The sequence below is a fragment of the Amphiura filiformis genome, chromosome 9 (genome assembly GCF_039555335.1).
Source record: "Amphiura filiformis chromosome 9, Afil_fr2py, whole genome shotgun sequence".
Taxonomy (NCBI): Eukaryota; Metazoa; Echinodermata; class Ophiuroidea; order Amphilepidida; family Amphiuridae; genus Amphiura; species Amphiura filiformis.
Window position 1 is genome coordinate 50,428,243 of NC_092636.1, and position 26,494 is coordinate 50,454,736.

The 26,494-nt window shown below is 36.3% G+C and overlaps 2 protein-coding genes across 2 annotated transcripts in view; one reads left to right on the top strand and one right to left on the bottom strand.

Annotated features, from left to right (window-relative positions):
• Positions 1-12,821: 12,821 nt before the first annotated feature.
• Positions 12,822-19,007, top strand: LOC140161111 (lactadherin-like). The gene is made up of 5 exons (XM_072184510.1): positions 12,822-13,036; positions 14,107-14,339; positions 14,637-14,721; positions 17,163-17,461; positions 17,600-19,007. Exons 1-5 carry the CDS (start codon positions 12,973-12,975, stop codon positions 17,741-17,743), a joined length of 825 nt encoding a protein of 274 aa, XP_072040611.1. The 5' UTR covers positions 12,822-12,972; the 3' UTR covers positions 17,744-19,007.
• Positions 19,008-21,199: 2,192 nt separating this feature from the next.
• Positions 21,200-26,494, bottom strand: part of LOC140161110 (sodium- and chloride-dependent glycine transporter 2-like) — a 43,808-nt gene continuing 38,513 nt past the window's right edge. The window contains 5 exon segments of the mRNA XM_072184509.1: positions 21,200-21,673; positions 22,113-22,280; positions 22,664-22,764; positions 24,427-24,526; positions 25,796-25,936. Of these exon segments, the coding sequence (XP_072040610.1) occupies positions 21,488-21,673; positions 22,113-22,280; positions 22,664-22,764; positions 24,427-24,526; positions 25,796-25,936 (696 nt within the window). The 3' untranslated portion in view covers positions 21,200-21,487.

A 26,494-nucleotide genomic window follows, 5' to 3' on the forward strand; every position in this document is an offset into this window, starting at 1 on the left:
TAGGTCTAATCCCACCTAAAATGTGAAATGATGTGGCCTTGGCGGGGATATTAAACTGCATTCCATCACCCGTGTTACACGTAGACAAAAGAATGATGAAAGTTTACAACACAATACAATTCAACATCGATTTTTAAGCGGATTTAATCCACCCATTTGGGCAGTAATAACACCAGTTTGGTGCAGTCGGGACCCAGTAATGGCCGAGTAAATCCTGACCATGACTTGGCTTGTTGGATTCGTCTATAGTTACATTATCTTGTTGTTTCTGATTCTCTGACGTGACATGTCCTGACATAAAATCCGACATGCCAATTTGTCATCACTGAGCTATTTAAAATATGACTACATGTACAATGACTGAAATTTACCCAATGGTAATTGCTTTCGATTAAGGGCATGATTTTTCGGAGTTTAAGTATACCACATCTACTCCAAGTAGATAATCAAACATCAAATAGCATTAAAATGCTTAGGACACTCATTTTAGAGATAAAATTTGGCCAAAAGGACCAGAAATGTAGTAATAGTTCCTTACTAATACTAGTTTGTTAGTAATTTATTTCTGACTCACTGGCGTAGCCTGGTGAACATGATGAAGTTTGAGCTTTGGATATATTGAGAAATATCACCCATTACAAAAAACTACTCAAATTGAATTTAAGGGGGTACTACACCCCTGTGGTAAATTTGTGACTATTTTTGTATTTTTCTCAAGAACTAGAAACATACTGGTAACAAAATTTACGTATATTGTTGGGGCAAGGAATCCAATTACTATACACTGAAATTTCAGTGACTCAAGACAAGCGGTTCAGTATGATAGGAAATGAGGTACATCCTAGCGGTACCTCATTTCTTATCATAAATAACGAACTGCTTGTCTTGGGCCACTGAAATTCCAGTGTAGTAATTGGATTCCTTGCCCCTATAATATATTTAAATTTTGTTACCAGTGTGTTATTAGTTTTTGAGAAAAGTGCAAAAATAATCACAAATTTATCGAAGGGTGTAGTACCCCCTTAAATTGAGAAAATAATAATAATACAATCATATTGCCTTCAATGTTTTTCTCGTTTTGGTGTCACAATTTACTCTTTGTAGATACCAGTCGATAAATGACATTAACATGTTTACAAAATCCTCTTTTGGGGAACCAAAATGACCAAAAATAACCCAAAAGACATAATAGTTAAAAATGTATTTAAAACAGTCATGTAAGATGGTTGTATTTGTTACTTTTTTTCCGGCCTACGCTACTTAAAATATATATCATTCCCAGTAACTAGTAGCCATCAACATTAAACGGCTTATGAGAATAATTTTAGGGCCAAAAATTTGTAAACAAAATCCAAAATGTGTAATCGTTAATTTTGCTTTTTAAAAAGGTTATAATCGCTAGTATCGTTGCAATTCCTTTGTTGGTCCTGATCCTCCGACACTGTCTTAGAATGAAATTATGGACCTTGACTTGCTTGTCATCATTGAGTAATTTCAAAGCCTACCAAAACACTGTGAAATGGACGTAACATTTTTAAAATGGAAAAGCAGAAGGCTGTGTATTTGTTACATAGTTCTTTACGGTTGCAATGTAGTCACCGAGTCGAAATATCTCTAAAATAAGCAAATTTAACCCATAGGCCCTATCTCGGCAAATAGATATATTGACAAATCCAACGAGCCAAGTGAAGTTCAGAATTCAATCGGCCATTACTGGGTCCCGTCTGCACAAAACTTGTGTTCTTACTGCCCAATTAGGCGGTATTAAATCCGCTTAAAAATCGATGGTGAATTTTATTATAGGGGAGAGCGGGGAGTGTTCGCCCTATTTTTTTCTGACCAGCCTAGCGATGTCAATTTTAAGGTTAGGTATGACCTGATTAGCCCATGTGAAAGCCCTATGTCTTAGCTATATACGGCCACAATCCCAGAACTATAGGCCTTACAATAGCAACAGGATAGAGCAAACAAAAAGTTTTGCAAAGTGGCGAACTTGCCCCATATTGGGGCAGGTTCGCCCATATGGTGGGGTAAGTTCACCCTAATCACAAACAAAGATTTAAACATTGCATAACAATAACATATTCAATGCAAACATTTAGCAAGAGTATATAGGGCATTCATTCTCTTCTGGGGAGTCACTAAATTTGTTGCAGGGGTCGGGTCATGGTAAAATGTAGGGGTCCAAAGTGAGCTTAAAGAGGAACAAACGTTGGCCTGGTCAACTGGCCAGTTGGTAGGCGTCCCTATATGTCGTGTAGCTAATATGAGAAGTTTGTAATGACCTATGTCACCTAATTTTGCCATCACCAAATCCCCCGATAGCCGTAGTGCTGAGAAACAAGGGGTGGGCGAACCTGCCCCTAGGGCGAACACTCCCCGCTCTCCCCTACGTGTAACACGGATGATGGAATGCAGTTTAATATCCCCGCCAAGGCCACATCATTTCACATTTTAGGTGGAATAGACCTAAGTGGGGGGACCCAGCTATGGCTGCCATTGAGGTGTAGGAATGCGTGAAATTGGATTCGTCTCAGTTTTGGTTTTGGTCAAAACTTTTTAATAGCATCTAGATGTCTGGTTACGGTCTTAAAAACGATTTTTAAGATGGCTGATATAAAAAATAATCAAGAAAAGCGAAAAAAAAAAATTGAAATTAGGCCTAAACTCCAATTCCAGGTTCCCGACCAAATCTAATGTTCCCAACCCCGACTATATGGTTTGACATAGTTTAACAATATTTAAGCAGTAAAGCCATTTAGACCATGGTGAATAAACTAAACAATTTTAAAGGTGTGAAAAAACAGCCTAACGCCTTGAACCAAGGCTAAAAGTAGGTTACCTGTGGTTTCTTTTCAGGATCTAGATCTTTGGTGCACAAATTCATGTATTCTTCCGTGATGTGACTATGCGTGGTTTGGAAACAAAATAGTGGGGATTATGTTGTCAGTAATAAACACCTCAACAGAAGAAAGTTCTTACTGTTTGAGTGGTCATAAAATAAAATAATTTTTAACTCAATGAATTAAACCAAATTATTGTATACACTCACCAAAAAATAAGTAAATATCGTATGATATGATCAACTTGTAAATCTCGAAGGCGTTATTAAACGACTTCAAGAAAACGCTTTCCAAGTTAATCATGAAAACTTAATAAATAAAAATTCCCTTTAAAAGGGAAGGCCAGCGTCAATGCAGAAGAGGTCTTGTAAATAGTTTGGGTCACCGTGAAAGGCATTTTTAGGATCACGCTTACATCCATGTTACATGACAGTTCACCAAACCATCAATGGTGAGAACATGCACACTGAAACAGCAAAACACATTAACTCCTATAACTCCTGTCAACTCTTTAATTCATTACTCCAAATTGTTCTGTATTTTTGTCTTTGCTGCTTTTTACCCATGCTTATTATAAAAATCAAGAAATACACTGCAGTTGTTAGTTAATTCGCTATGTTAACTCAACTTACATGCACATTTTATTTTAAAATAATTTTATATTATTTCGCAATGTATAGTTTACTATAAAGTAGATAGTGGCAAGCACATGATAAAAGACTGATCATTCACTACAATCTTCACTTTTAAACTGTATTTTTTGAATGTGTTGATTGTTAGTCCGAAACTCCTGCAAAGCTATGGACATGGCATCTTACCTACTCCATTCTGTAGTCTGCATTGTGTGTTTTCTCAGTCTTCAATCATTTTGTTGAATGTAATTTTATGAATCAAATAAAAAGATAGAAATTGGCCTCACTTTAGTTATGTGTCATTTTACAGTATTTATCATTTATAAAGTAAGACAATAATTTATTTATTTTCTATAAGTGCATGTCAAAATATGGGATATATTGTTCAATATTATAGCTAGCCCCTAAAAACTTTATTTTCAATCGGATTTTTCCCGTTGAAAAGACAAAACTGATGTTAAAGATAGCAATAATATCATCAATAACATTTTGAGTCAATTTTATCCATAAAACGATACAGGATAGGATAGATAATTACTTTGACTTCAATGTGGTCCATATAATGAAGATTTTGATTCCACAACATTATTAGATCTGTTATCAACATATCAATTATGCACTCACAGGCAACCAAACATCATGCTATAGTCCACTGATATGACCTCGTGATCATTCCCCCGCTTTGACCATGTCATTTTTTTGATAATTATGCTGATTGCTGAACAAGTTTATGTTTATATGTGTAGGCCTAACCTATGATAACTTTTTAAGTCATAATTAATTCAAACATAACTTTGGCAATACTCAATCGTTTTCGTTCGTTGAAACGGCAAAACATACTTTCTTTTCCTTGCAAATCGAATTAGCAGACATCAAAAACATTTCCACCACGAGAAGTAAAAAAAATAATTCATACCAATAGAAGAAGCCTATAATCTTAGCTAATCTTTAGTGTACACAAACCCCATCTCAGAATTAGGTACCAGCGCCCTATGCGCTGGCGAAAAGGCCTTTAAAAAACTCGCGAGCTTGAGACTCTACTCCTTGCCCCAGCAAGGGGCTTTGACGATGGATTCCACCAAAGGATCTAAGGTGGATCCTTGGACCCCACCCGTTTGAACTAATAACATTGATAACTTGCCAGTAAAAATGGTCCTAAACGCCCTACAAGTGAGAAAAGCGTTTGACTGCAGTATTTTCCCCTCTAAAATCAATATGTTAGATCTTCGGCCAAGTTGCTTTTTTATTCAAATTTTATTCAGACCTATTTTGCACTTTTATTTGCAGATTAAGTATTGCTATATAATGAGTGTCAAGTGTCCAATCAGGTAAAGTCAAAAATGACTAAAATGCATGATTTTTAAAAATCGCCAAAGCTGGAGAGGGACCAGCCCTCCACCCCTCCCCGCAAGCTCGTCACAGCTGGTTGATCATCGAGACGTTGATCATCACATTTGCCAACGTGCAGTGACTTTTTTTCTCCTAAAATAGCCCCTGCAGCAGGGGGTTGGCGTTAGTACGTCGGCGTACTGAGCAATGTGACGCGTCGTACGGGGTGCATAATATGCACAGACCAACTTTCCGTGCCAGAGAAATAGAAAAGAAAAGAAAGGAAGACAAAACTGAAAAGGTAGGCCTATGGATGGATCGGGTTGAGGATACGAGAGGAAAGAAGGAAGCTAAAAATGAAAGAATAAATAAATAAATAAATAAATAAATAAACAAAAACAAAAACAAAAAAATAAATAAATAAATAAATAAATAAATAAATAAATAAATAAATAAATAACTCATGTAAAAAAAGCCAAAACTAAAAGGAGAAATGTAAGAAATGGTAGATTTATAAAATAATGCATGGGAACGGGGCTCAATAAATGAATAACATGGAAACGGAAATCACGAGCTAAGCAGCATGGGAACAAAATAGACCTATGCAAAAGAAACTGAACTGAAGAGAAAGAAAGGAGCTAAATGAATAGAAAAAAAGAAGAAGACAAAAAGGTAGGCCTACGGGTAGGCCTATTATACAGGTTATGATTACAGTAACTAAATGAAACGGGAGCAAACTAAAGAGGGAAAGAAAGAAACTAATCAGGAAAATTAAGGGAAAAAAGAAGTTAAAATTAGAAACTAATCTCGAAAAATAAGAAAAATAAATAACAACTGAAGGAAACGGGAAATCACAAGCTAAGCAGCTGATAAAAATGAAGCTATAAAGGGAAACGTATAAGAAAGGATAGATTTAGAAAATAATGGGAATGGGGTTAGGCCTAGATAGATAAATAACATGGAAACGGAAAATCACAAGCTAAATAGCATTTTGTTTTAATGGAAACAAACTAGGCCCGTGCAGAATAAACTGAAAAGAAAATGGAAATGCAAGAAGGGACAGGTTTAGAAAAATAAAATTTACCTTTCAATGATTCTACCTTTTCAGTAATTCCTCCTGTTTTAGTGATCGCTCCCATTTACTCATCTAGCGGGGACCCGCGCGAAGCGCGGGTATCCCGCTAGTTACATAATAATATATAGCATAGCTATACATTTAGGTATAGCGCTTAATTATGACAAATATGGTTAGGCCTATACCGTAAACGTTCGCCTAATGGCGCTTTTGGATTCTTAGAAATGTGAGAGCGCCATCCTTGTAAAATCTCAACAGCATTAAGGATACGTGTATGTTAAATTGAGCCACCTGGACATAATGCCTCAGAAAAAAATATCGTGACATGACCCAATACTTTAGGTCACTAGGTTAGTTTCTAGAGCAGCAAATGTTTTGGGGTTTCTTCAGGTATTCTTTCTCAAAGTGCCATTGGACTTAATTTGTAAATCGATTCATACGTTATACCTAACTCATTTTGGTAAATCTTTTTATAACATTGTAATTTCTTCATATTTTTTAAATATTCTTCAGTTCAAAATTACACCCTTCTATTGTCTGACCCGTTAGCTCAGTCGGTAGAGGGTGCGCCTTGAATGGTGAATGGTTCTTGTTCGAATCTTGATTTCTGCCCCCACTTTTATGTGAAGAAGGGTCAAGAAATGTTTTTGGATTTTGTCCCCATTTTACGAACGAATATTGTGAATTTTTTTTTAAATTTAATTTTAATTTTCTTATTTTTTTAAGATAAATAGGCACTGCGAACAAACGGCAACAAAAACCGCTGACAAAATTTGCTCCACCTGCTACCTATCAATGCGTGATATATTCCACTACATTTAACAGTTAAATGACCTTTGAAAAATAGAACGGCCTCAATGTTTTAAATTGTGTAACTACATTACTTTATTCATTTATGCATTATAAATGATCAGTTATTTTTTCTTTTCTTAAAATGATCGAACCCAAGTAGATCAGACCATTGATCATATAACTATCAGACCACGAAGTAGTTACGTAACTCCGTGATGGTATCGGAACCAAGCACTGTTTGTATGGCGATCATTACGATCACGCTATTTTGGTATACACCACATTTCGCCATAATACATTCTAGAAACGCTTGCTGTTAGAATAAGAAAAATTTTAATGCTAATTTATTGCACATTCTAGGGAAGCGTGGTTACCTTTTTAAAATAACCGAGTGAGAGGGTTTTCAAGAAAATATTTTTCCTGTCAAAACTGAAGCATCCTCTGTATAAAAGAAAATATGAATATTAACTGCACATCATATATAACGATTCGTGATACTGAAGTTGCGATTATATCTTCAAATAAGTATCAAATGAGTTCCAAGAAGACAAGTGGTCGAGTGGTCTAAGGCGCTGGGTTCATAGTGTTTCCAAAGCAGTCCGCCGCCGTGAGTTCGAACCCCGCCTCCGCCAAACTTTAATGAAGTAAAATTAAAATTAAATTTTTACTTTAAAAAAATTTCATATTGGGGAAATGTGACTGGCAGAATTTATGTATGGCGTGGAGTGGTGTGATTTTGGTATGCCTTTATTGTGTACTGATTGTGTCGATCGTGGTTCATTACTTAAGCGCGTGATCCCGTTGACATAGTAACATTACGTAACTTCGATACCGAGCTTCGATACTGAATAGTTGTTGAGTGCACATAATATGGAAAGCCATTGGGGTATTGTGTGCCTTCCAAAGCGCCTTATAACATGTTCTCATTGTATTGTGGAATCATAGCCAGTATTCAATGATAGCTATAGATGCCTTGCGTTTATCGATTGGCTCCAAACAAAGGATTTGAATCGGTTTCTTCCCTGTAATCATGGCGCAGTGCAGTCCATTCAATCAAATGTTGTCATCAACCTATTTGATCGTAGTGCATTTTGTTATGTGTGTGAGACGAACTGTCGCGGTAGATGCAATCATGATTTTGTTGAATGCATTTGAGTAGTCCGCCATATTTACGGGATGATACGTCATATGCACAGCCTCTATTGAGTTGGTCGTTGTATGATTTTGTTCGTTCACTCATTCAAATTTTATTTATATCATTTGAAGACTGAGCCTATTATGATACATCCTCCGTGGAACAGTTTCAAACACTATAGCTAGGTATTATTGGGGTAGAGGTTATCTTTTGAATCCTCTTAGAGGGCTATCATTTTTTTCGGAAGGGGGTCCCAAATTTACCAAAAGTTTGCGTCAATAAAATTGCGCACCCCCTTTTTCGGCAACAACAATTTTATGATCCCAAACCCCAAAATTGTATTGAAATCAGTCTTTTTGAATAAAATAACATGCATACTTTCTGTGGTCATCGTGTGACTCCCTATACTATACTCCTATTATTCTTTCCAAGACTTTATGACCCCCGTATATTTGAAACCCCCCCTTTCGAATGAAATGATATACCTCTTATGACCACTGATGCATAAGCAAGGACACTCGCGCGAATTGAAAGACTTGTCGCACGCGACAGTTCGTCTCACACACATAACAAATGCCTATACAATCAAATAGGTTCATTACAACATTTGATTGAATGGATTGAGTTACTCTAAAATGAAACGATAAAAACAAAAAATCATAAAAAAAGACACATACAAGATAAAATAATAAAATTATATAAACAATGTTAAAGATAAAATCAAGAAAATAGAGAATAAAATTTCCTCAAATCAGAAAAAAAAAACATTGACAGACATCATAATCTGTCAGAAATTACTGCATGAGATTCGAACCATCAATCTTCTCCACAAGTTCTCTTTATCCTCGCACTATAGTCTAATGCTCTGCTCACTGGGCCACAACGTATCAGGTGAATGATTACCGCATTATCATGAACAAGTTTGTTCGATCTTGTTCATAATTGTATGTGTCGATAGGTTTCATCCTTTAACTACACGTACCCTTAATGATCAGTGATAATAGTCGGCTTTTACAGGGATGGCGCTCTCACATTTCTAAGAATCCAAAAGCGCCATTAGGCGAACGTTTACGGTATATAGGCCTACATGTCAAATTAAAAACAAACCCGAACACTGATGAATCTCTACAGAAACCCGAACACAAGTCTGAAGGGTGTAATGAAAATGGCAACCCGCGATGGGGGAGGGCGGGGGTAGGTCATACAAAATTCACATGGAGATAGGAGGGACAGAAGATTAAAATCCCCTATAATAACACGCTAATTTTGCTAGGTTTGGACCGTGGATTTTCATGAACCTCAAGCGTGCGTCTCTTAATACGGACTAACCTAGGTAAACAAACACACAGACAGACAAAATGGTTTTCATAATCATGGAATGCATATAAATTGAAATTGCAGGCTATCACGGGAGCAAATTTTAAAATTCACCTCATTTACCAATTGGGGATTTGGGCTACCAAATCGCTAGTCGGGCAATCTTCATGATCTTTGCTTTTCAATGGAAAATTGCCCTGGATGACAACAATGAAAATATCGACTATTTCTGCTGGTTGCGCACGAGATAAAAGCCACCGAGTTTGACATTTTCAGAGCATGAAGGGAAAAAGGGTAAAATAAAAACGGAAATTCTGACAAAACTATAATATATAGACCCACACGATGTGCTTTACAGAGGCGGGAAATATCTTTCTTTAGCAAACTATATTAGTTTGAGACGCTAAAAAATCAATTCCGTAAAAAGCTCGCAGGCGAACTCAAGGCCTATAAAAATAAAAAATATCACACTAAAAGATACAATTTGATGCTTAATTTTAACACCAGGATTTAAAAAATGTATATCCAAGCACCAAGTTTTTAACTGACATTACTGAAGAAAAAAATATTGCTTTATATTTGACCGAGAAAATTAATTTCATAGCAAAAAGGTGTATCTCTGAATTGTGCTGATTTTAACATGTATCGATCGACTTTTAGCGCGACTAAGCATTTCTAAAGAATCGGTTGTCCAGGTAGGTGACTGCGATGATTTCAAAAATCCCCAATGATTTTGACATGCTCTCAAGACTGCAAACCCGATTCTGCCATTTTTTTTTTTTAATTCGCGGACCTATTTTCTCAATAATGATAAAAATGCGACTTTTTTTGTAAAAATGCGACGAATTTATGTATAGGCTTTCCACTTTTATTTAAGCTATAATTCCCCACTCTTTCTGATTAATAAGTCTAAAGACCAGCCCAAAATACCTTAAATAGTTTCTGTATTTTACCGGAAGGGTGTCACCCCTTATTAGTGCGGTACAAGCGTACCCATTTTTATATGATATGAAAGTAAGGGACTATTAAGACGTCCAGGAAAAGGAAAATGCCTGGCAGGCAATAGTATTCCAATGCTGTAGTGATGGTATAAAGTAATGATTTATGCAAAAATTATGATATTTAGGCTTACAAACATTTAACCTAAATGTACAAGTGAATGTTTCCATATTAACGTAGCTCTATTTAAATCGACTCCAAATTCAGATTTATGCCTCCACCCCGGTTCAGAGGATGATTTAAGCACTTCCCACCACGCCACTGTGTTGACTTGCGGGTAGCACAGCTGTGTGAGTGAACATGACACCACTGCTCGCACATCATGTGCATTGACGGGCATGGTTAAATTTGAATTTGGACTGATTTGAATTTGAATTTGAATTTACAATAAAAACGCATTCAAAATGCTAGCCGATTTCACATTTTATGTTACCTACAGAAGGTGTGAATTATCCTTTATGCATACATCACTTTTGGGATTTGAAAAGTAAAGTGGCAGTTGAAACTCTAGTGATAACACGTTTGCAGTGTACGATGGGGCTTCCTTAAATCATCCTCTGACCCCGGTTTTACATAAATAATGTTTGGCCCCAGTTCTAGGTCCCCATATGCATCTGCCCCTGGCAGAGGATGTGTGAGGGTCTGGGGGTGGTAAATCATTGGTTATTGATATAAAAATGCGTTTGCCACGGAGGTTCACCCATTTTTGTCATCTTTTCCGCACTAGCGGAATTCTTGACGTTTTTGAGCACCTATAAACGATGTTATTTTGGGCGGAATAAAGATGTAATGCGTTCAGTCAAATTCATAATTATAATTAATAATTAAGAGGGCAAAATAAGTAACATGTAGGAATGGATATATAGCGCTTTGCAATGAACATCTTCATAAACTATGCAGAACAACCAAAACCACGAGCGTTGGTACCCTATCATTGCGTGTTCTTTAAAAAAAAATTCTTGTTTATTTCTATAATTTGTGAATCAGGCATTAAAACACACTTAGGCCCTAGCAATGTAGGCCTACACAAGTTCGGAACGAGACTTTTTATCTTTTGACGCGTATTTCGGTCGAATGCCAAAATTGATTGCTCAATGAATCATGAAATGAGAGCAATACTACTTTGATGATACCGATCTCAAGTGGATATCAGCCAATGAAAAAAGTATTTACCGGAAATATATTTGTGGGAGTTGAATTTTGTTGAACTCGACAGATATATATTTGGTGGGTCACCGTTGGTGGACTCATATATAACACTTGTGAGGGCTGTCATATTTGTCGTCGCTTCAATCATATCTTATGATATTTATATTTATTATTTATTTATTTATTTATTTATTTATTTATTTATTTATTTATTTATTTATTTATTTATTTATTTATTTATTTATTTATTTATTTATTTATTTATTTATTTATTTAATTATTTATGTATTTATTGACTTATTTATTGACTTATTTATTTATTTTTTTTTATTTATTTATTTATCTATTGCCTCATTCATTTCTTGATTTGCTTTGCAGTTGAAACCTGCAAGAAGGTATGGGTCAACCTCCGCGCCGGTTACAGGCAGGTCGTAAATGCCCCGAAAAAGCAAATCTTTTTGACTCTCAGGGGCGTAACCAGACCTGACCTTCCGGGGGGGGGGGCAAGATTGAAAAATTTCCCAATTTCTAATCAAAAGTTTTAGTATTTATGTTCGAGAGAAAGCTCGCTTGCCGCGAAGCGTTAAACGGGTGGAGTCGGTGGGGACGGGGTCCAGGGGCAAAGCCCAGGCGGGGTCAAGGGGGCTGAGCGCCATGAAGCTCCTGGTTTTTGGCATATTAGAAAATATCAGTGTTTCAGAGTACAAATTTCACAATGAAAGTAGTAGGCCTATAGATCTTCTCTCTTTCTTTCCTTTTCTCTTCTCCCTTGAGTCCTTTCCCCTTTTCTCTTCTCCCTTCCCCCTTTTCTTCCCTCTTTTTTCTTTTCTTTTTTCCTTTTCTTTTTTTTTTTTCTTTCCCTTTCTCTTCCTCTTTCTTTCCCTTTTTCTCTTCTCCCTTCCCCTTTTTCTCTTCTTTCCCTTTCTCTTCCTCTTTTCTCTCTTTCCCCTTCCCAATTTTTGACTCTTCTTCCAGGTTTTTGTGTCCGGGGCTTACCTTGGTCAACGGGCAATACTTGTTAACAGTCGGGCAACGCTGTGAATTGTAGAAATATATCTTTCTCCGGTTCATAGTTTTATATTCGAAGCAGCATATATTTTGACGCCCAAAACGTATTCGAAGCCGAATATTCGCCTTCGAATATTCACTTTGAACCAGCCTTAAGTCTTTATTGGGCGTTTTATCGGCAGTCAACGAGTAATTATTGGTAAGTGATATGTGCTTTGCGTCTTTGTCAATAATGTATAAATAATTTATAATCATGCTGGTTGTAGCTCTACATATCTGAAATTGATTAATTAAATGTAGCTACTAACAATAACAATGAGTCTGTTTCGCTTTCTATAATGCACCTTTTTTATGCGTCCATTAGTTTCATCACTTATTTATTGTTTTAACTTATTTATTACTCATTTTAGCGCAGCAACATTCTACATTTAATGTTTAATTCAAACATATAAAATATATATAATATATATAATACATAATAAATAAATAAACCCGTTATTGACTTTGACACATAGCATTGATCATGTTGGTAAAGAGGCAACATTATAATTTTGTCATTCAGAATTGCAATTATCAATGTGGCCAATTACATATCTTCTAGCCCATTTCAGCTTTTCTATCCAACTCACACACAAACCGAATGTTGTAAACCAACAGATTTAAAACTGGAACCTCGTTAATTCTGCGAAGAAAATGCTCTCTCTGACGACCATAGCAATTATTTTGCTTGGTGCACAGTCTGTACGGTCTACAGGAGGTGAGTGATTTAGGTCTATTGCAGAGTCTGGGTCTATTGTACTTCAATGCAGGGTTTGGTTTTTGCCATCAAAAACCTGTTTTTGCATGGCAATAACTGGCAAAAACCTGTTTTTATCGGGCCCTTTGCAGGGTTAGGGTTAGAGTTAGGGTTAGGGGTTAAGGGTTAGGGTTAGGGGTTATGGGGTTAGGGTTAGATACAGCCCACTAGTCAGAAAATATTCTGAGTAACGGGACTTTTATACATAAAAATTCAAATTCTGACTAGCGGGCCTTCTGAATATAATAATGGGTTTTCTGAAAAGCGGGTTTTCTAACTACCGGGTCTGAGTGAATGCCGGCTGCACCCAAATCCATCACTGTTTGAGTAAAGACTAAGACAGACATTTTGGTGGTAATGCGCGTATTTGGGGGGGGCTTTGGGGACGCCAGCCCCCGGGGTAAAAGCAGGGGGCGGCCAAAATGAAGGGCGGCGGAAGAATAAGGGGCGGCATAAAAAGGGGCGGCAAACGAAGGGGCGGCAAAAAGAATTAGTAAATAAAAAAGGGCGGACAAAATTTGATAAAGCATAAATTTTTTGAAAAAATGGTACTATACATCAAAATGTGCAGCTTTTAGGGCGCTAGCGCCTGAAACCCTTTTTTTTTTTTTTTTTTTTTTTCGCTCTTCACTTTTTCAAACGACCGAGAAAAAAAAGTGGGTCAACCTTTTCGGGCTGTTGAGGAAGGGGCGGCAAAATTGAATTTTCTTCAGCCCCCGGGGTTGGGGCAGCCACGGTACGCCACTGGGTAGCCCCCCCCCCCCGATAGAGTTTCAGCAGCAACCAATGATGCCAAATGCGCTGAATTCAGAGAGGCGATTGTTTGGTTCTTCCTTACATGAAAGTCAGTAGATAGTAATGTGAAACACGTTATATTACCATTCTCATACTAGTATTTCGAAGTACAGAATAAAGTTATTTTACGTTTAGTATGATTGAGGAAATCTTGCGCCTACAATCCTTGCTCCTGAGGAATAAACCACAATTCGCATCCAACTTTAACATGATTATTAAAATTGATTTATATTCAGTATGCAGATACCAGACATATGTCATGCATAAGGGCTCCAAACTTCAAAACCACGTTGTTACCAGCATCTATACCAGAAACTATCTGGCTTGTGAAGCTCTATGTACGGACACGCCATCCTGCCAATCTTATAATTGGCGTCAACAAAATTCTACATGTGAGATCAGCAGTTCGACAAATGGCGTGTCTCCTGTTGATTTTGTCACTGAGACTGGTTGGGCGTACTTTCAAAAGGTAGGTAAATCTCCCGACCAGGGGAGTAACGTGGTGAAAAATCACCACTGAAAGTAAATTTTACATGTTTTACTTTAAAAACGGAATTAAGCAAAATTTACACAATGTCATTAAAATGGCTGAAATGAGATAAAATATTGACAAATGGGTAAGAAAATTTGGCTTTGCCCCACCCCGACAAAACAATTTGGCTTTGCTCTTCCACAGTAAAATGCTGACTACGCTCTTGCATCGAAAACATAGGCCTACTATGTATTTGTTGTGCAATATCATTTTTCAAAACATTTATTTTATCAGTATGATGATGATGCATCGTGTGCCATTGGCGAGGCAAGTACCGCAGGGTGCACCAAGACTGGGCTAAAAACGAGCGGCTGTAAAGGTATAATAATATTGCTAAATTCAGGAAATTACCTTCTGAAATAGACTAGATAAATGCAGTGATCCACAAGTTCTAATAATGGTCTAGGACATCACACAGATTATGTATTTGAATAAATTTTGATCGACGTGTCAACTTCGTCATCGAGGGACGTCGTAGTCTTCGTCGTGGTCATCATTATCGTCGTGCATCATCATCATCACCATCAACATCATCATCATCATCATCATCATCATCATCATCATCATCATCATCATCACAATCTTCGTCATTATCGCCACCATCTTCTTCTTCTCCATCATAATCATCATCATCATCATCATCATCATTGTTGATGCCATTTACCTAAATCAAAGTTTGTTTATGTGTTGTGCATCCTTAATCTTTGCACTCCTATGGCATGTTTGTGTAAGTGTTGTGCGCCCTTGAAATAAGCTAAAAATAGCCACATGTTTCACTGGAGGCTGCCATTTTGATTTTTGTAGTGGGGTTGTTGATGCTCTCGGAAAGAAACCAATCTTTTACCTTCTCTAGCGCAATAAAAGACTTCGATGTGTATAGAAGAAAAGCAAGTGCAGATAAGGCCAAGTAAAATAAAAAACATGTTTCACGTCCGGGTTTTTGAAAAAAAGGAGGAAGAGGGGGCTTTTTATTTTTTATCGCAAAATCGGTGTAAATACCCATAATTAGAAGCTATTAGAGCTGTTTTAGCGTATACAATAATGCCTGGAAAAAGGAGGAGGCCTCTTTTTATTTGTTGTTGTGAGAGATAGGCCCCCTCTAACTATCAGAAAACCTTATAAAAGTGTTTCTTGTATATTAGCAAGGCTATAGAAAGCATCTCTACTTCTAGACATATTTTTGAAAAGTTATAACTGAATTTCAAAAATAAAAATAAAATTGAAGAAACCTCAAAAAAGGAAGCGGGAGGGGACGTGAAACATGTTTATTTTTTTATTTGGCCTAATAAACAAGATACGGTTCATCTTAAATTCTTAAGGGCATACTACACCCATATATTGGTTTGATTGGTCTAAAAAATATTTTTCATTTATAGCTAGGCGATATATGCACGGATCATGTGAAATTAAAAAAAAATGAAAAAAAAGAAGAAAAAAATGCTTTTACACATTGTAGTAAGTCATTTTAGCCCTATATATTTTTTGTTTACTGTGTATCCTAGTAACTCAGATCTGTGTTTCATAACAAACTATAATTTATTCTTTTCAACATGTTCAAGTAGGGTACATGAATAGAATACATTAAATCCTTTGTTATACTCTCTATAGAAAATCTATAGTGGTGCATGCAAAATATATAACACTGAATAAATTAAATAAACACTTACACAATGGATGAATAGTCATTAGTCAATTTAATTATATAATGTGTTGTTAGGAGAAGAAAAGGCTATTAGTTCACCGTATGTCAGGTTATAGGTCAATTGGTTCAGGACTTCAGGTCAAATTTAAGCATCAATTTTGAATACACATGTAAGAGTCTGTGATATCATAATGAGGAATAATTTTGATATTCTGTCTTTAACTGGATATATTATATCGAGAAGTGCAAGGTGGATATACTAATATACCTTGGGATGTAAATGGGGAGTACAATTTAGAATGCCTAGTTGAGATGGATTTCACAAATAAATATAAAATAGTTACCAAAATCACAAAAGTTAAGCTTACGGAAAACTACCCAATATGGTGGTATAGGTGACAAGAAATACAATTTTTTTCAACATTGCTGCAGTATGGTTGTGGTAACCTGTTACCTGGGGCTTAATTATGTTTCAGTGAAATAATGTCGCAAGTTAAAAATACAAATATAGCTCAACATTGAAAATAGAAGCATTTTAACCAGTTCCTTTTTTGATAGTTGTGGAGCACCAAGTTCATGAAGTCATAAAAGAAATCAGGAACCACTTATTCCCATTTTACATATCAACTTTATTTCCCTAACGTGTTAGCAACACATATCCAAAATTTTAACGAAATCCGTTGATAGTAAGCTTTCCAAAATGAAGTGAATTTAAATCATCAGTGATGTACCACCTTTTGGCTTCTACTTTTAAAAGCATGTAAGCTACGTTGATACCGATGCCACCAATAAAACGAGAAGATTTGCCCCTTCATTTTGCATACCACTTTGTCCAATTTTTTTTTGTAATTTCTTCACAAAATGCAAAAAAATGCAAAAAAAAATCAATGGGTGTAGTACCCCCTTAAGTGGATCCTTTTGAGCACTGATTTGTCATTTGAAGTCAAGTATTTGGTTGTTGGATGGGAGTCAAAAGAGTACCAAGTGTCAGCATAATTAATCTGGGGAGTGATCCAAGTTTGCTCCTACAATCATCTTCATCTTCTCCTCTCCTCCTACTCTTTCTTCTTCTTCTTCTCCGTTTTTCGTTGCTGCTCATTTCTCGTTATCCAATACAGGTTGTATAGAAGCTGCAGGAATGGAAGACAACAGCATCCCAGACTCCCACATTACAGCTACTTCATCCTACTTGAGTGCGTCCTGGGGACCTCATCTGGCTCGCCTCAACCATCCCACTGCATGGTCTGATCACACTTTAAATCAAAACCAGTACATCCAAGTTGTTCTCAATCAACAGCAATATGTAACCGGTGTAATAACACAAGGAAAGAACGATGCATGGGTTAAAAAATATAAAGTGGAATTCACCTCGGATGATGTCAACTGGCAGTTTGTGTCTGATGATGGAACGCCGAAGGTAAATAAAAAAAAACACGTTATGATTGTAATGATTAATCAATGTCCCATAAACAGAGTTCGCCTAAATACATGTAGTAGTATTAGAACTTATCCCAGGGACATTTACGGTACACCAATGTTGGGTTTTATTCCACAGATATTTGCGGGCAACACGGATATCGACACAGCGGTAACAAATATATTTCCAGAATCCATCATTGCTTCTATTGTACGCCTACGGCCTACAGAATGGCATCATACCATACATGTTCGGATGGAGTGGCTTGGATGTGCCCTCTAATTATACCGTGCGCCTACGGCCTACAGCATTGGATGTTCCCTCTAAAGATAATATATTTCTATAAAGCAGGGGCGTAGCCAGCTTTCTTGATCAAGGAAGGGGGTAAAATAAAAATTTCGGGGCACTACTTTTCATACCAGATTTGTTTGGTATATTTGTGATGTTTCGGCCAAATTCGTTGTATTTTTAGGACAACGAAGCAAGTTTGAATTAAAGTCATAATTATGACCTCTACTCCCCCATAGAACACCACATCTTTAAAGCACAACAGTGAGTTTTCTTTCATTTTACCTTTATATTAGTTTGTCTTATATAATTCCAGACATCCTGACGGTTGTTCCTAATAATATTATATAAACTGGGCTTAAAAAGAAGCTTTTTCACATGGTCATTAAATGATATCTTTAAAATCTGTCCATCAAAATGAACCAAAGATTAATTCAACACTCTAATGACATGTCAATATCCAAACGGTTACCTTACTGACACAACTGAAAAATGCACTGGTGTGGACCGCTTGGTGTATACATGTCACAGCATGGAAATTTCGGCAACATGAAGTCAATGAAGGTATTCGTGATAGAGTGTTGGGGTGCACGGGGGGGGGGGTGTCCGTGTTGACAGACCATTACGATAGTTAATTAGTGTCAGGGGTTATTAACCCTAACCGTAACCCCAACAACCGTACTCCGTAATCATACCGGGGTGACTTTATGTTCGTTGAGTATATGAGTGTTATTTTTGTGAGGCAATCCCGAGACAGGAAAGTCCACATTGCTGTTATTGCTTTACATACATGGGCAGTGCTGTGGTCCAGGAAGCTGTTCCATGACCATGTCAGCGCGAATTTTGCTGTTGTGTCAGTTGAAAAACTGCTTGGTTATTGACATTTGTTTAGAGTAGAGTATTGAAGTAATCTTGTGTAGAATTTTGGTTCTTTTTGATGGACAGGATTTTGAGATATGACCTTGTGAAAAATTATAAGTTTCTTTTTGAGCCCAGTTTATTTGGCTAAGAATAAACAAATGAAAATTGGACCTTTTTTGACCTACTCTTTACGTAACTGACTGCTAGCTATATATTACTGTACAAGTATCTATCTCGGTATCCAATCCTATTCAGACTGTCTAGCCCCACCCAGCTCACCCTATCAAAAGCTTTCTCGAAGTGTACAAAGCAAACACGTGTTATAATTATATTGTTTCCATTAAAAAGGTGGAATAACTTTTATTAACTTGCTTCAATCAACAATCAAAAACATCAAAGGTAGATTTTAAAGGTAGAATTTAATGTAGAATTTAATTGTATACTCCTATGTGAACTCAGCCTGATCGAATAAGCGTATATCGTATAGCGAATACCGTATACTTCTATGTGATCGCAGGCTTAAGCCCGTGCGTTGATATATATACTCAATCAGTTGACAAATTTTGGTGGGTATGTTCCCCAGGAATATTGAGGTGGTGGGTACCGGAAAAGGGGGTCTTTCTGCGAACAAGTAAAATGGGGGCTTTTGGAGCTGCGAACAGTTAAAATCAAGGGTCTTCCTTGGCTTTTTGGTTAAAAATCGCCTGAAAAAAACAGAAATATGAGGAATGAGCAATTTTGGGGTCTTTTAGAGCTGAAACTATCAAAATCAAGGGTCTTTCGGAGCTCTATTTTGGTCAAATGTAGGGGGTGTTTCGGAGCTGCGAAATCCAAAAAGGGGGGTCTTTCCAGGGGAACATACCCGTATGGTCATTTGTGTTAAGTGCCTTCCCCGGGTCAGTTGAGGTAAGCACGTATATCAGATATGGAAGGAAAACAGATTTAAAACTCGTCAACAACACTCACTTTTTAAACCGAATCATTCAGAGAAACCCTTCTCCGTCATCAGCGTTGTATAATGATGTTGGTTGACTGACTGATGATCTCCAGCATAAATACACCGCTAATGAAGGAGAATGGTTTCTTTGAAATATTCGGTTCAAAAAGCAGTGTTGTTGACCAGTTTTGAATCTACCTTTGATGTCTATTCCCAACACGTATAACTGTCTTAATTCGCAATCAAACACATGTTGAGGTAGAGTGAAGAGATGCAGTATTTATCAACTTTAGGAGGATCGTGATTGAAATCATATGATAACACGTAATCTTGTCCAACATATCGTCCATCTCATAACACAAGTATTGTACATATTGTAAATTTATATACTGTTAATATCTAAAAAAGACTTCTTTGAATTTTGAATTTAGACATGTCAGAGCTGTCTACCTTTATAGAAGCTAATATATATCTTTCAATATAGAGGTTATCCGTGTTCTATATATATCAGCGACTGCTATACCTTGTTTAGGACTTTCAAAAGAAGTACCTGCATGTGCAACCATGACTATTTCAAAATAGCCCGCCAAAGTCGTGCAGGTAACTCCCGAGGTCGTGCATTGAATTGGGTTGAATGAGGAATACTACGGGAACCAGCGCCCTTTTGTTAGAAGTCACACATAAGTAAATGGATAACCTCTATTAGACATATTAGAACTAAATTGTCATGTTCATCGCACAATTAACGTATACTGCGCCAATAAAGTATCCTTACACTTGGAAAAATAATCACAATTTCAAAACTGAACAATATTTGTTTTTTTTAATAGACGCACTATCTAATCCTGCACATTATGACACCACATTGAATCCAATGCGACCTCAAGAAGTAAAGTTACAAGAAAGTAAATAGACGAAGGTCCAGTTTTAAAAGTGACAAACTGGCCTATACAAGGAGCACAAAGATTCCAACAAGCGCAACAAAGAGACAACACAGTTTCTTCAATGAAGCGTCATTTAAAGCAGTTTTTATTTCATTTTTTACTTCTCTGTACTCTTTATAACTTTCATTTTATTTGTCCGTTCTTTTGTTTCAGTTTTCTTTTGTTCCTTTTGTTTTAAATTAAAGTCAAACGCATAAATTAGCCATTCACCACTCTCAAACCAGATTTGTGGTCTGTGGAGTTTTGAATAGGCTTTTTTTTGTCACTTTTGAAACGGGACCTACGTCTAATCAAATGCTTGTAACTTTACTTCGTGTCATAATGTGCAGGATTAGATAGTGCATCTATTAAGAAAACAATTTACTCCAATATTGTTCAGTTTGGAAATTGTGATTATTTTTCCAAGGGTAAGGATACTTTATTGGCGCAGTATATTTATGATGTTGAAGGTTTAGGTCCAAACTTCAAATAAAGTTTTTAGAGCAATACGTTTTCCGTGTTCTACTTTTGACATTCCGTTTTGTCAATATGTCACTTTCCAAGGGTTTTTTTTTCGTTTTCTTGTGGTTTTCCGCGATTTTCCGTTTCACCATGCTGTCCCTTTTACAAGAAGTTTATTACAGATATATTACAAACTTTGCGGCATTTTTACACGTTTATTTTATTGGAAACAATAACAGACACACATTTTTTATTTTTTCATGAATATCATGAATATGTTGTTCAAGCCGTTCATAAGATAATCCAGATATCAGTCCCAACAAAATATCTACAAAGTCCAATATTGTCAACTTATCAGGGAGATCACCTATGATCTTCAGTTTGATCGGAGAAAAGTAGGGATGAGGCTGTTGATCGACCCACGACAACTGAAGCCGATATTTTCGGCAACTCTCAAGGTAGGCTAATCATTTTCCCTCCAATCTGTTGCAAGAGCAAGTTGAATCCATGTTTGAACGGGTTCTCTCCAATCAGATATTTAACTGCGGATTCCGGTCAAACAGTTGCGTCTTTCGTCGCCAGCATAGCGTATGAGCCCTTCTCTCCTGATCGCCCATTCCACTCTACAGGTTTCACTCCTTCTTCTTCGTCCTTTGACAGTTTTGTATAGCCAGCTTGAATACGGTCCTCATTCAAAGCTGGACCCCAAGTTTTTGCTGGTTTAACTGACTGTTTTAAGCGCTGAAATTGTAATCATATAAACAAATAAAACAAATGAAATTGTAATCATATAAAACAAAATGGTTATTCTATATCAAAGTTCTCCTACGATTGATCATTTGTATTAATTGCAGGTTTTAATTGATGAAGCACCTATAACTTCTGCAACTATACTGTATAATGAATTTTAATAAAAGACACATTCATTGCTTGTGATCCAAAATCACATGAAACATATGTGGGAGTCTGAAACAAAAAATATATATATCACTTTCGCTTTATATGCCGTATATTAAGTCAGCCAAAATAAATGGTCTAACAGGGTACTGCGCTTCAAGTTCATATGAGGCATAAGCATACCAAGTGAACTAACAAAATAAATGGTCTATGCATACCGCGCGTTGTATGTGCCTCAAGCCAAGTGAGCTACCAAAATTTATAGTAAAAGAGTTGCACTTACTTCTATAAAGGTTCCCTCTGACATATAAAGTAAGACAACTCCATACAGAATTAAAATGACAATAGATGTCAATGTTAGAAGCCATCCAATAGCTTCTGCCCACGGTGGGAATACGTAGTCTCCGACAATTGCTGGTGAATAGTCTACAAAGCTGAAGATATATATTACCTACGAGAAAATTATAAATGACATTGTAAGAATTCATGCAGTTATGAAAGTAAATATGATATATGTTCATGCTTTCAGTTTTGAGGTCTAAGTTGGGAGCTTCCCCTCAAGCATTGACCCTGCCCCCACACACCCTACACACCCACTACAAAAAACACCCCAGCTATCTGAATCCTAAGACAATGATACTGGAAGAGATGGCAAGGATTCCCGGGCAAGTATTGTTGTTTGTATATTGACAATATTATTCTTATTCATGCAGAACCGCAAAGAGTTTCCACACTTGTTAAAGGTATGTGTGTTTAAGGGGAATTTCGTCGGTAGTAAGTGTGGGGTGGGGGTGTGTACTTGAGCAGGGTGTGCGTATAAATGTTGGTACTTACAGCTAGTATAGCCGGTGTAATAACCATCCAACAGTAGCGCCAATAAGATACAGGTGTGTAGCCTATCATGGAATGTATATCTTGCATAAAACGCTTGGTGCCTAAAAAGACATGATAAACAAAATAAATACATAAATATCACCAATTCTGTATAGTAGGCCAAGACCTATATTGGAATGAAGATTACCCAGCAAACACACATTTCACAGAAATAACTTTCAGAAAACATTTTTGAAAACTTGTCAAATTATTTTTAAACCGACGAATCCAAATAAAACCGTCCTTTTGTATCATACTAACTCTAGAGGGCGACATTATCGATAGCTGTTCATATTATTTTATATTCGTATAGAAACCACAAAGCCGTAGTACAGTGTGGGCCAAAAACAACTTTACCCAATTTCAGAGGGTGGTTGCTCGAATTGTAGAAGAGCTATTCATAATATTGTTACATATTATAAATGTATATATTTCTAAAAGTGTGTGATGAAGAAATGAAAGCAAAAGAAGCTAAATTAAGAAAATGGTGCTAGTTTTACGTCCGAGGGTCAAAAATCACTTTGTCCACACGTAATTCAATGGTGTATGTCCGATTGATTAGAGTACGGCATACATTTGCGTTAGGCATACATGTAATTGGTAAACACGTTTGGCCTGTCTTTGAAAAGAGATGATTGTATACATGCATGAAAGAAATACAATCGATTTTAACCCCAATTTACTTGTCATGAACTCGAACTTCACTCCTGTCATTTACCAACAATTAGCATAAAAATTACACAATTACAAAGGTTTTATCTGGCGCAATTTTACAATTTTAAATAGGCCTTCGTGCATTTCGTGACTGCGTGGCTTATTTCTAAATAGGTTTGCAAGGTGTCAAGATAAGGCAATTCACAACACAAGAGATGACTTTTATGGCAGAGGTATATACTTAATTAAGAGCAGAAAGCTTTTTTGGTAGTGCAGCGTCGATTTCGGATTCGTTTCCCGAACGTATGATCCCACCGAAACCTACCATAACTCTACATACGAACAACTTTCACAACATCGGAAGTGTGATGAATAGATGCAAAGCACGGAGTGGCTAGCTGCAAATATTACAACGGTTCAAAGGGAACTTGCAGCTAACCCCAGAGTCAGTTGTCATGGTTTTCGACGCAACAATTTGCCGAACATTCCACGAACGCAATAAGTTCAATAACTTCAAACTTTCTTGCAGATAACATTTCGTAAATAATGACAACAAAAATCCGGTCTGAGGTTACAATTGCTTTGCGCATATTTCAAGAGAATTGTGTTTATCTTTGCAGCCCGGCTTTGCAGCGTGAAAGCTGCATTATCATGACGAAATATCATAGCTTGACATTTAAATTGTTCATGTTTGATTTATTTAATTGTGTTACATAAAATTTTGTGCGTATACTGAGCTGAGTGGTTCTCATTCTTTATCGAACTCGCCATTGCAAGTGATGTGACGCGACAGCTAGTAGGCCTTCGCGTGGACAAAGCTATTTTTGACTCTTTGATTTAAAACTTGCGTCACGTTTTTAATTGAATAGATTTTTGAATAGTTTTTTCACCAAATACTCTAAAGAAGATGTTCTTTACGAATATGTAAAAACAATTTGCAGCAGACTTTTCAATTTTGAGATATGAACCTTTTAAATTGGGTAAAGTTGTTTTTGGCCCACACTGTACAAGTCAATACGCTAGTGAGCTTCAACTTTAAGTTGATGTTCCACGAAGAACCAATTACTAACCATATGCATAGGATATGACGACACATTCAATAAATGCCAGTATCATAGGTGTAAATCCAGCCGAGTACCAATCAAGTAATGTCATCACATAAATACCACCCTAAAACAGTATAAGAAAAAAAAAAAAAAACATTTTGTATGATTAGGTAAAAAAAACAAGTTTGTTTCCTGTAGCGCGCGCATTAGGTTTTTGGCGGCTTATTTTGCGCATTCGAATTTTTTTTCACTTACAAAGAAAAAAAAACCCAAAAACCGGGAAAAATTGCAAAAAAATAATATAAAAACACTATTGGAGTCAACATTTACACATCACACAACAAACGAGCGTAGTGAAAAACTACTGGAGAGAATATCACACATTTTTTTTAAATCTACAGGTTGAAAGGGGATCATTATTATTCTTGAATATGAAGAAATATGATTTTTTGTGTGTGTCGAAGAGACCCACTGAAAATTCCCATTCCAATTTGCAGCAAAAAAGTGTTTTGTTTTTTTTTCATTTGAAGACATGGATTATAAAAATAAATAAATAAAAACCACATTTCGCATTTGACTTTTTTGACCTGCTACAGGAAACAAACATGTTTTTTTGGCCTCAATATATCAATTCATGTCAAATGTACTACCCAAATCTATGATCCAAAATAGTAAACATTACTAAATAACGATTAACTTGAAAGACTTCACTATAAATTTGAGTTTTGTGCCTTAAGGGAACTGGAATGAGCGTTTCGACAGCATTTGTTGTGGGACATGAGAGCACATCAGACCTATCGAATTGCATTCTGAAAACGAAGAATGTCTTTCTGATATCAAATAATTTTCATTTTATGAAATTCACGATATAATACAAATTTTATGACAAATTATTAAAATTTGATATTTTTCACATTTTAGAGATATAGGCCTAACAGTCCTCGAAGTAAATTTTATCAATTTAATGATATAGTCTTAAAGTGTATGTAGCTGGGAGGAAAAGCCGAGGATCAATTGAAAATTTTGACCTTTCATATTGAAGATATGGATTTTTTTCCCAAAAGACCTAATTTTTGTTGGTGTTTTGGGAAAAAAATCCATATCTTCCATACGAAAGGTCCAAATTTTCAATTGATCGTCGGCTTTTCATCCCACCTACATACACTTTAGGTATAAATCATCAGATTTATAAAGTTTACTCCGAGTACTGTTAAATATAAAAAAATGTGTATTACATTGCGAATTTCAAAAATCAAAATTATTTGATATCAGAAGGACATTCTTCGTATTCAGAATGCAATTCGATATGTCTGATGTGCTCTAATGTCCCACAATAAATACTGTCCAAACGTTCATACCCCACCCCTTAAAACAATGGCACATTATCGCCTACCTGTGTAACCAATGGAAGACCACATATCATCAGTATAAAGCATGTGATTAAAATAATATAGCGTTTATATTTCCTAATTCCAGGTCGAAAAGTCTCCAGTTCATCTATAGTAGCAGTGATGATGACTTCCATCGTAACGAACTGCAAACAAAAAGATTGGAAAACGTGGTAGTTGATGATTGCTAATAATATTGAAAGAAATATCAAATTCATACAGAGCTATCAAGTGTATCATTATAGGCCTACAATTTATTTTCTATTTAACATTTTAGTGGCGACAAAGGAAATGTTACAGAATATCATAATAAATAAAACAGTTCTACCATTTAAAGGAGGATTTTGTGATCATAGCATCCTCTTTTTATGACATTTTTCAGTAGATATCCACAAAAAAGCTTATTCCCAACATTTCAGTTGATTCCGATTTTGCGTTTGCGAGTTATGCATGATTATGTGTATTACACTGCTCCATAGGCCACTGTTGTAATTTCGTTCTGGTATACCAGAACGAAATTCAAATTTGACGATATTTTTGCTAAACGAATTATTCTGCAAGAAATTTTTGATACATAATCATTATGTAGTGAGAGGTTTCCAGTGGTATAAAAATCTCAACTTTTTTTTTGATAAAAGTGGAGGGATGAGGCTGTGGATCACGAAATGCCCTTTAAATTGACTTCATATCTACATTATATTCTC

Excerpts from the sequence above, each read along its gene's own strand:
- LOC140161111 (XM_072184510.1), top strand. The coding sequence starts at position 12,973 with ATGCTCTCTCTGACGACCATAGCAATTATTTTGCTTGGTGCACAGTCT. Across the intron at positions 14,340-14,636 it reads GTTGGGCGTACTTTCAAAAG|TATGATGATGATGCATCGTG; the intron begins GTAGGTAAATCT and ends TTATTTTATCAG. Across the intron at positions 14,722-17,162 it reads AAAAACGAGCGGCTGTAAAG|GTTGTATAGAAGCTGCAGGA; the intron begins GTATAATAATAT and ends TATCCAATACAG.